The sequence below is a fragment of the Gracilinanus agilis genome, unplaced genomic scaffold, assembly GCF_016433145.1.
Source record: "Gracilinanus agilis isolate LMUSP501 unplaced genomic scaffold, AgileGrace unplaced_scaffold57346, whole genome shotgun sequence".
Lineage (NCBI taxonomy): Eukaryota > Metazoa > Chordata > Mammalia > Didelphimorphia > Didelphidae > Gracilinanus > Gracilinanus agilis.
The window spans coordinates 488-10,564 of NW_025392850.1; the positions used below are offsets into that span (position 1 = coordinate 488).

General features: G+C 67.8%; 2 protein-coding genes and 1 non-coding gene across 4 annotated transcripts; 1 reads left to right on the forward strand and 2 right to left on the reverse strand.

Moving 5' to 3' along the window:
* Positions 1 to 293: 293 nt before the first annotated feature.
* RPLP2 (ribosomal protein lateral stalk subunit P2) lies at positions 294 to 1,686 on the reverse strand. 2 transcript variants are annotated; one of them, XM_044684913.1, is made up of 5 exons: positions 1,546 to 1,686; positions 1,188 to 1,311; positions 1,039 to 1,087; positions 506 to 607; positions 294 to 409 (listed from the first exon to the last, which is right to left on the reverse strand). In XM_044684913.1, the coding sequence occupies exons 2-5, from the start codon at positions 1,308 to 1,310 to the stop codon at positions 336 to 338; spliced, it is 348 nt and encodes a 115-aa protein (XP_044540848.1). In that variant the 5' UTR covers position 1,311; positions 1,546 to 1,686; the 3' UTR covers positions 294 to 335. The 2 variants fall into 2 exon arrangements, with proteins under 2 accessions (XP_044540848.1, XP_044540847.1); XM_044684912.1 differs by having other exon boundaries at positions 294 to 412; positions 1,546 to 1,672.
* On the reverse strand, positions 832 to 960 carry LOC123256253. Its single transcript, XR_006506838.1, has one exon. It is a non-coding gene; the product is annotated as a small nucleolar RNA SNORA52 (small nucleolar RNA).
* A 1,349-nt stretch (positions 1,687 to 3,035) lies between the features above and the next one.
* On the forward strand, positions 3,036 to 9,898 carry PIDD1 (p53-induced death domain protein 1). The gene is made up of 16 exons (XM_044684914.1): positions 3,036 to 3,120; positions 3,339 to 3,725; positions 3,861 to 4,274; positions 4,527 to 4,736; positions 4,831 to 4,885; positions 4,982 to 5,183; positions 5,277 to 5,405; positions 5,489 to 5,668; positions 5,757 to 5,895; positions 6,013 to 6,148; positions 6,266 to 6,416; positions 6,494 to 6,617; positions 7,279 to 7,397; positions 7,599 to 7,706; positions 8,008 to 8,207; positions 8,342 to 9,898. The coding sequence occupies exons 1-16, from the start codon at positions 3,036 to 3,038 to the stop codon at positions 8,559 to 8,561; spliced, it is 2,859 nt and encodes a 952-aa protein (XP_044540849.1). The 3' UTR covers positions 8,562 to 9,898.
* The last annotated feature ends 179 nt before the right edge of the window (positions 9,899 to 10,077 follow it).

The following is a 10,077-nucleotide window of genomic DNA, read 5'->3' on the forward strand; positions in this document are numbered from 1 at the left end:
GCTTTCTCCTCTCCCCATCAGTACCCCAGAGGCTACCAGTGGGCCTGGCCAGGAGACAGCCCGGGCAGAGCCCCAAGGCCTGTTCCTTCCGAGCAATTGCCCAATTCTGTTGTTTTCACATGAAAGGCCCACAGGGGGTTCTGGGCCGGGTCAGCTCGGGGTGATGGGCTGAGTCTGCCAGGTCAGGGCGCCCCCTTCTGGGGAGTCTCAATACTCCGGGGTGCCCAGGAAGGTGCAGGGTAGGAGAGGCTGCCTCAGTCTGAACGGCGCACCCACATCATTCCACGCCAGCATTTCTTAAATAAAAGATTTATTCGCACAAGATCTGCCGGTGCTCAGTCAAAGAGCCCAAAACCCATGTCGTCGTCGGACTCCTCTGACTCTTCCTTCTTTTCTTCCTTCTTCTCCTCTGCTGCAGGGAGAGAAGGAGCGGCAGTGAGCGAGGCTCTGGTCTGGGTTGCCCACCCGGTGCCAGCCCCATGCCACCCCCTGGACCCATACGCACCAGCAGCAGGAGCAGCACCCCCAGAAGCTGGGGCAGCAGAGCCGGCACTGGCAGCGACGGCAACGGTTCCCCCGGCCGGCATGGAGGCCAGCTTACTGCTCCCTGGGGGAGGGTGACAAAGGCATTGTGAGCTTCCCAGGAAGGCAGCAAAGGGGGAGGGAGGCTGCCTAGAACCCACGCTGGATCTTCCGATGCTTTTGTTCTGGGGGAGAGCTTCGGGGCCCCCCCATCAGCAGTGAGCTTGGGCTCTTGCCACAGGGAGTCTAGAACGTGGGCACACATTCTGCCCAGGGTCCCGACAGCTTCTCCACCCAGCAGCCCCTGTCGCGTGTTTAGAGACCCTGGCTGGCTGCCGGCCCATTGCAGGGGCCACCCGAGAGGGTCTCTGAGATACTCTGGTCCACCAGCGAAGCCTGGCAGGTACAGGAGTGACCAGCAGGAATTAGGATGGACGGTGCCAGACGCCGCGCCCCTCCCCCCCAGGACTCGACTCCCACCGACCTAACAAACGCCGGCCGGCGGCAGCCCCTTACCCTGTGCGATCACGTCTTCGATGTTTTTGCCGCTGAGCTCGCCAATGACCTGGGAAAAGAGTGCGGGAGTCAGGGGGCTGCCCCTCCCCCAGCCGCGCGTGTACCTAGCGCCCCCCCCCAGGGCCCGTCTGCTCCCTGCCTATCCCCACCTTCTTGAGCCGCTCCTCATCCGCCTCGATGCCGACGCTGTCTAGGATCTTCTTCAGGTCCTTGGAGTTGGGGGAGTCATTGCCGCCAAGAACGGCCAAAAGATAGGCAGCCACGTAGCGCATCCTAAGGGGAGAAGGAGGAAGCCGTGAGCGGGTGACCAGTGAGCCTCAGCGGCCTCCCCATGAGCAACGGGAGCCGACTCTAGAGCCTCCTTCCACCGCCCCCGCAAGCCGGCCCGGCGCCAGGCCCTCCCGGCGCAGCACGAGGCCGGCCGCGCGGCCTAGGACTCTCCCTCCGGGCCTGGGCCCAGGCACCTCGCTCCGGCCCGGCCAGGTCCATCCCGGTCTGGGGCCTTACCTGATGGTCTGGGTTCCGCTCGGGGTGCGGTCCGGGGGTCGCAGGCGGGAATGGCGGGAGCGGCGGGGGCACGGGAAGTGCGACCGCTACGGCGTCAGGGCCGAGAAAGGAGGAGGAGGCGGCAAGGGCGGGGATTAAACCTTTACCCGTGAGCCTCCGGGAAGTAGCCCGCTGCTCCCGCCTCTTCCGCCCGGGCGCGCTGACGTCATTCGTGATCGTCCAATGAGATGTGGGACTGAGCCATCGTCCTCGGGACAGCGGGGGAGGCTCCGGGGCTCGGTTCCTGAGACGAGAGGTCCTGGCCGACTCGGAGCGGAGCCCGCGGGGCCGCTCCAGACCTGTGACAGGCACGCGGGGTAGCGCCCTTCTGAGAGGCGCCGCGGGGACGAGCGAGCGCTCTTAGAGGGCGGCAGTAGTCGCCTTCCCCTCCCCACAAACACATCCCTTTGCGCATTAAATTCTGCGCATACTCAGAGCTACAGGGAACTCCCCGTCCCGGTAGGCCTCGGGTCTGGAAACACGTGAGACCAGGCTGCCTACTCTGGGCGCACGTGGCCCCCCCGGACCCCGCTGGAAAAGCTATGGAGCGCAGCCGCACTGAGGTCGTCGGGCCCGTGTGGGCCGAGGCGCCACCTAGAGGCTCAGCCATACCTCCCCTCCCTCCCCCATACATGTGCGCACGCGCACACTGGGCCCGGGGGAAGGGGGGTGTATATGGATGTCCCAGCTCTCTGAATGATTGCTGAGACGGGGCGGGGAGCTTCCCCCCCCCACCGCCTCGCAGGGCTGGCCTCTCCAAGGGGCGGGGCGGGCGGGGTGGAGCCTCGGGCAGGAAGCGGCGGCGGGAGCGGGAGCGGGAACCTAGAGACCCGATCCTGACCCGGGGACGCCCCGCTGGGACCCCGAGCCGCTGTCCTACCCCAGGTACCCGCCGCTCCTGGCCCGGGGTCTCCGGAGGCCCCCACGCCGTGAGCCGCCCCATGCTAGGCTGGGCCACTGGCGCTGGTCATGGGGAACCAGCACTAGGCATCCGGCGCTGTGTTGATCGCCTTGCCCAGACCTGTCAGTCGACCCTCCCCCCACATAAGGGAGCGGCCCTGCCCCCCCCCCGCACACTCCTCCAGGCCCCCCCGGTGGGCCGAAGCCAAAGCTGCAGGGACCGCCGAAAGCAGGCTCTGCCCCCCTTAGGGGCCGAGCTAGGACGGGATGGGAGGCAGGACTGGACCTCCGGAGTTTCTGACTCAAGTGCCCTTCTGGAGCGCCTGCTTCCCGCCGGCTGGCTGGATGCAGGGGGATGACCCGAAGGGCCTAGTGGGCCAACCGCCCCCTTCCAGGCTGAGCCTGGCTTAGAGAGAGGCTTTGGGGCAGGGCCGGACCCAGCACTCTGCCGCTCCGGCCAGTTAGCGCGGTCCAGGGCCAGGCTGGAGGGTGAGACCCAGGGACTGCTCTAAGCTGGAGGGGGGCTGCCAGGCTGAGGACACCCTTCTGGGATGGGGGAGAGGGAGGTGCCCTCCCGGGACGCGCCAGAGCCTGCTGCCCCCCAGCCGGGCACTGGCAGCCCCAAGTCCTGGGGGGGTGCCGGGTGGGGACCCTGCTTTGAAGCGCCCCCCCTCCCCCCAGAAGCGTGCCCTGCTCCACCGCTCGGCCACCTCCCTGGGCCCGTCCTCAGCCCCCCTCGACACCCCGTCCCTTCCCCACGCCTCTGGCCCCGGCCTCCCTCTCCTCCTCGGCCTCCGCCTCTCCCTTCTTTGTCTCGTCTCGGCTCCTCTCACGTCTTCTCTCCTTCCCAACAGCCGTCCCCCTGGAGCCCCCCAGCTGTGCCTCCGCCCGCCTTCCCGGCACGCTGGCACATGCCCGGGCCGCCCCGCGGCAGGCGGGGGCCCTGGGGAAGGAGGAGGAGGAGGAGGAGGAAGAGAAAGAAGATGCTGAGGACTCAGCCTCGGCTGCTGCCACCGCCGCAGCCGCCCCAGCCCTGGGCTCCCTTCTGGCCAGCCGCAGGCTCAGCCTGGACCTGTACCCGGGCGGCTGCGGCCTCCTGCTACACCTGCTGGGAGAGGGGGGGGCGGCCGCCGCCCTGCAGGGGGTCGAGTTCCTCCGGCTCAACTGCCATGAGGAGCAGGTGGGGGCGGCCCTGGCAGTGCTCCCGCGGCTGCGGCGCCTCCGCTCTCTGGTCCTCAAAGGTGAGCTGGGAGCATCCCCGGTGGGTGGGGCTGCGACCTCTCCTGCCTTTGGCGAGCCTCCCTGGCCTGGCCCTCCATCTCCTTGGCATGATTCTTGAAGGACCTGACCTCGGCCCTCATCTCTGCCCCCCACAGGCGGGCACCTCCGTGACGATGGGGGCTCGTGCCTCCGTGGCGCCCTGACCACTCTGCCCCCCGGTCTCAGTGCTCTGGCCCATCTGGTCCACCTGGATCTCAGCTTCAACAGCCTCAGGGTGCTGCCAGCCTGTATCCCGGAGATGCGCCGTCTGGAAGCCCTCCTGCTCAGCCACAACCTCCTGGAGGGGCTCCCGGAGGCCCTGGGGGCCCTCCGGGCCCTCACCTTCCTCTCTGTCTCCAGCAACTGCCTGCGGGCATTGCCACCGGGCATGGCCCAGATGAGTGCCCTGCAGCGCCTGGACCTGTCTGAGAACCTCCTGGAAATGGTGCCCGAAGAGATCGGGGCCCTGAGCAGCCTCAGCGAGCTCAGTCTGGCCTCCAACCGCCTCCGGAGCCTCCCAGAGTCCCTGGGTGAGAGCCCTCCCGTGGCCACGTCCCAGTCCTCCTCCCACTGACGGCTCCTGGAGCTAGCCCCCTCCTCCTCCAGGAAGGCTTCCTGGGCCATTCCTCCCCTTCAGTCCCACCCCGGCAGGCAAGGAAGAGGGGGGGAGGGGCCCACGGGCAGAGCCCTGCTGGGTGAGTGGGGGCTCGGCGAGGCTGGAGCCTCACGGTGGGAGGGGGACCTCGGGGAAGGCGGCCTTTCATCTCCCTGCTGCCCCGCAGCCAGCCTCCGCTCCCTGCGGCTGCTCCTGCTACACAGCAACCTCTTGGTGTCCGTCCCTCTGGGCCTCGCCCGCCTCCCGCTCCTCACCCGGCTGGACCTGAGAGACAACAGACTTCGGGACGTGCCCCCAGAGATCCAGGAGGCCCCCTTCGTGCGGCTGCAGGGCAACCCCTTGGGGGTGCCTGAGCCCATCCCCGCAGCCCCCTCAGGTGGGGACGGTGTGGGGGGGGGGGGGGGGGGGGGGGGGCCCCCCCCCCCCACCCCCTCCCCCGCCTCTCTCACAGTCTCCCTTCCCGGCTGCAGGGGAAGACCCAGCCCCCGAAGTGCCCAGAATCCTGCTGGCCTCGGATGCAGACAGGTGGGGAGGGCGGCCTGCGGAGGGAGGGGACGGGTGGGCAGGGAGGGGGCCGTCCTGCCTCCCCTCGATTCCAGCCTTCCTTGACCGGCCCCACAGTTTCACGGTCACGTCCCGCGGATGCTCGGTGGCCCTGGCCTGTGGGGTCCGCATGCTCTTCCCCCCGGGCGCCACCGCCGCCCCCACCACCGTCCGCTACCAGCAGCTGCCCCCGGAGCCTCGGCTCGTCTGGCTGGGCCCCCACGATGCCCTGCTCAGCGCCGTCCTGGAGCTGCAGCCCCACGGGACCCCCTTCCAGCAGGTTTGGGGCCGGGCCGGGCCGGGGGGGGGGAGCCGGGGTTTCCGAGCAGCCTGGGCCCCCCCCAGACCTGCAGAGGGCTCTGTGCCGTCACAGGAGGTGCACCTGTGGCTGCCTTTCGTGCCCCCTCGTGCCCGGCACGGCTGCCAAGTGGTGGTCAGGACCCTGAGCGGCCAGACGTGGAAGGACCTGGACACCCGCTTGGAGAAGGAAGAAAAGCCCAAGGTGGGGGGCCGGAGGCGGGGCGGGAGGTCTCCGGGCCTGGGGGAGGCTCCGGCTCGTCCTGACCCGGCCCGCCCGCCCTTCAGCGCCTCTGGGCCAGCTGCCGAGTGCCTCACTTCTCCTGGTTCCTGGTGGTGGCCCGGCCCGTGGAAGACAGCTGCTCCGTGCCCCGGGAGGGGACGCTTCTGTGCTCCTCGGGGGACCCCGGGGTCAAAGTCATCTTCCCGGCGGGCGTCACCGCCGAGCCCCGCCACGTCCGGATGCAGGTACGCTGGGTGCGGGGCCGGCGGGAGCCCGCGGGCCGGGGGAAGGCCCGGCCTCCCCCCACCCCTTCTCCGGCTCTCTCGTCTCCAGGTGGTGAGGGTGGCAGCCTGGGCTCTGGGGGAGGACGTCGAGGATGCCGTCAGCCCCCTGCTCTGCCTCTCCCAGGACAGCCCCCACAGCTTCCTCTGCCCCGTCACCATCCAGCTGCCCCTGCCCCCGGGCATCACCGGTGAGACCTGGCTGCCGGCTGGCCCTGCCCATGCCCACACCCCAGGGAGCTCGGGAGCGGGGAGGGAACCGAGGGATGGCAGGGGGGCACCCGCTGCCCCTCCCTTCTTGCCTCCAGGCCTGAGCCTGGACCGGGCCCGTCTGCACCTGCTCCACGGGGACCCGCGGGTGCCAGCTTGGAATGACATCACCGCCCAGGTGGCCCTGGACCTCTCCTACCTGTACGCCCGCTTCCAGGTCACGCACTTCTCCTGGTTAGTCGGCGCGGGCTCGGCTCGGCCTGGGGTGGGCCGGGGCGGGGAGGGGGGAGACCTCTGCCCCCTCCTCCCGGGGGCCGTGGCGCCGCCGTGACCCGGAGCCCTGGGCCTCAGGTACTGGCTCTGGTACACCACCAAGAGCTGCGTGGAGGGCCTGGCCCGCAAGGTCTACGACCGCCTGCGCCTCTACCGCGTCAACTTCATCGCCCTGCAGAGGCGGCGAGACCCCGAGCAGGTGCTGCTGCAGTGTCTGCCGGGGAGGAAGGTGAGGGGCCGGGGGAGGGGCGGGGGGCCTGCAGGGCGGGGCTTCCTGACCCTGAGCGCCCCTCGCGCTCCCCTCAGGTGGAGCCCACCCTGAAAAGGCTGCAGCCGAGGTACCGAGGGCCCGAGCCCTCCGACACCGTGGAGCTCTTTGAGGGCGAACAGTTCTTTGCTGCCTTCGAACGGGGCATCGCCATCGACGCTGGTACGGGCCCCCGAGGAGGGGGGGGCGGAGGGCCCGGAGTGCCCACGAGCCCCCACAGGGCTGGGCTAGGGGCACCGTGCCCACATCTACCCCCCAGCGGCCCCGAGCACTTAGCCCTGGCGTGGCCTCGGGGTGCCCCAGACGGTGATCCTCCGGGGTGGCCATGGAGTGCTCGGCGCCCCCTCAGCAGCCTTCCCCTCGCCTGCACCTTCGGCTTGCCAGCTTCTGTGATGGCGGGTCCAGAACGTTCCCTCTGCTTTCCTGGAGGCTGGGCTCGGGCGGTGCCCGCAGGGATCGGGGTCGGCCTTCAGCCTGGCACGTAGAAAGAGCCTTCGCCGCTGCGCGCCAGGAAGCCAGGGCGGCCCCGCACCCTAAAGGGTTTGGTGGCTTCCCAAGGTCTCAGCCCGAATGGGTCAGGAGCAGAATCTGAACTCGGGTCTCCCAGCCCCAAGGCCAGGCGGCCTCTTTTATACCCTGCTGGTGTCCGCTTTGGTCCCTGTGGCAGGCAGGCCGGCAGAAAAGGGGACGAGGCTCAGATGGGTGCAGAGACGTCCCGGGCTCGCGCGGTTTGAGTGTTAGAGGCCAGGCTCGACCCAAAGTCTCCCTGCCTGGCGCAGAGGGCTCCGGGAGCGAGTTCCGCTCCTCTGGTCACTCCCCCCAGATCGCCCAGACTGTGTGGCCGGAAGGATCGCCTTCGTCTTCTACTCTCACCTTAAGAACGTGAAGGAGATTTACGTGACGTCCACGGTGGACAGGAAGGTGCAGGCCGTGAAGGGCCAGGTGTGCTGCCAGGCCCCCCTGCCCCACGCCAATCAGAACGGGGCGGGGGGGGCCACAGGCACCCCGAGGACCAGGAGGAAGGGGGCCGACACTCTAGGAAGGGCTGCCCACACTCTCCTGGGCCCCCCACGGCAGCCCCTCTGTGGCAGCTAGGCCGGCCTGAGGCCAAATGCTGATCCTGCGCCTCTGCTGCCCCCTCAGGTGTCCTTTTACCGAGGGGCAGTGCCCGACGCCGTTCCTGAGGAGGCCGTGCGGAGGCGGAAGGGCCCGGATGCCCTGTGGCTTGCCACTCTGCCCATCAAACTGCCTGTGAGCATGGGGGGAGGGGGACCCTTGACTCCTCAGGCCTAGAGGAATAGGCAGGAGTTGAGGAAGAAAGGAAGGCAGCCAGCATTTATTAAGTGCCTGCTGCACTCCAGGCACTGCTAAAGGCTTAACAAATGCAGTCTCCTTTGATCCTGTCCACTTTACGTGATTAACGTCTTTGGGCGAATTTGAATCCGGGCCATCTTGAAGCGCCACTGCTCTGCTGGGGGTTAGGCTGGGGAGGGGGCAGTCCCTGGACGAGGGCCCCCAGGGTCACGCCTGCCCTTTTCTGAACATTGGACAGAGGCTGCCCCAGGAAGAAGGGCAGGGACCCCTGCAGGGGCTGAGCCTGGCCTCCCTGAACCTGGGCGATGCCGAGAGTGGCTTCCTGACTCAGAGCAACCTCCTGACGGTGGCCAGAAGGCTGGGCCCGGACTGGCAGAGCGTGGCCCTGCACCTGGGCCTCTCCTACCCAGAGGTGCAGCGCATTCAGTACGCACACAGGTGAGGGGAGGAGCCAAGGGGCAGGGAGGGACACCTCCTCTTCCTGGGTGGCCTCTGCCGGGCCTTGGGGGGTCGAGGGAGGAGCGACCAGGAAGAGTCACTCAAGGCAGAACCCGGGACTTGCTGATCCACAGGGACGACCTCGACGGGCAGGTCCGAAACATGCTCTTCTCCTGGGCCGAACGGCAGATGGGGCAGCCGGGCAGCATCGGGCAGCTGCTGGAGGCTCTGGAGCAGAGCGACCGCCGCGATGTGGCAGAAGAGGTGCGGGCCATCCTGGAGCTGGGCCGAAGCAAGTACCGGGAGTCCATCCGGCGAGTGGGCCTGGCTTCTGAGGGAGAACTCCACACCTAAAGGCCAGGCTCAGGAGCTAGCGAGGCCCCTGCTTTGGTAACAGCGAGGTTCAATAAGGGAAGGGCCCCCCCTCCCCCAAGAGCCTCCCCAAGCCACTTAACTCTGAATGACTCGGCGGAACGGAAGAGCCCCCCCACCGGCCTGCTTCTTTCTCTCTTGGGTACCAGGCCGAGAATGGCCACCCAGGAGACGGGGCTGCAGCAAGAGAGACCCTCCGCCATCACCCCCCCTCCCCCCGGCAGCCAGCCTGCCGCCTTTACAAAGTCCCGTGAAACCCAAGTCCTCATCTCAGCTAGAAGGCAATCCACAGCGACCCCTCCTGAGAAAAGCCCAGGCCATTTGCTGGGCCTCCCCTCCTCCCCTCCCCCAAACACCTTCTGCCACCTCCTCCTTGCCGCGGCCTCCTTTCCAAGGACGACCCTTCAGCACGCACCGGACATGTCATGGCCGCCGCCTGCCCCGGGCCTCGGGCTGGCCCCTCCTGGCTCCCAACGTGCCCCCCTCACATCCAGCAGCTTCTTCTCGGCCTCCTTTCATGGCTCTCCATCCGGGTCACCCCGTTAACTGGCTCCAACCCTGTCCTCTGCAGACCATGCCCAGCAGGCCCGAGTGGGAAGCGGCTCGTCCCCCACCCCCACGCCGGGAGGGTCCTTCGTGCTGTTCATCCAGTCCCAAGCTCTCCAGCTGTCTGCTGCACCCGGGAAACCACGGGGTACCTGCTGCATGACTCGCTTGGCTCTTGTCTCAAGGAGCCCCACTGGAATGGGGAAGACCACAAGCAAGTTAGAGGCAGAAGAAGCTGGAACTAATGAAGGGAAGGAAGCGCTTCTTGTAGAGATGGGACTTAAGGGGAGCCGGGACACAGAGATGGGGAGGGAGGACGCTCCAGGCATGCGGGGCGGCCGGGGAAGCCGAGTGTCTCCTTTGAAGAGGCCAGCGGCACTGGGCTGGCAGTCAAAACAACTCATCATCCCCTAAAAAAATCCCTTTCTCTTCCTGACTTCCCTGCTGCTCTGGGCATGTGTCCATCCACTGAAGCACTTAACTGCCCCTCCCCCATTACTGTGGGCACCGCCGGCCTGCAGTCCCCCAAGGTCACAGTCTACAGACCAAGCTCACTCCGGCCTCCTCTCAGATCCGGTCTATTGCCAAAGCCTGGAGCTTTCCCTTTTGAGCCTCTCTTCTAGGTTTCAGCCCGGCGCCCCCCTCCGGGACACTATTATGCTAGCTCCTGGGGTCTCTGCCGCGGTCCCTTTGGCCTGTTCTCTAGGCTGAAGGGCTGGCTCCATTCCCCACCCGCCCGAGGCCAAATACAAATTCAGTTTCCTACCCCTCCCCTACGCATCTCTCGCCTCCGGGCACTTTCCCTGGCGGTGCCCCCAGCCTAGCACGCTCGCCCTCTTGGGGGGGGGGGGAAGCCTCCTTCCAGCTAAAGGCCGCCGCCAGCGGCGCTCTTCCCTCTACCTCGGAGGTGCTGAATAACAGATGTGCGCCGCCGCCTCCCGCCCCGCCCCCT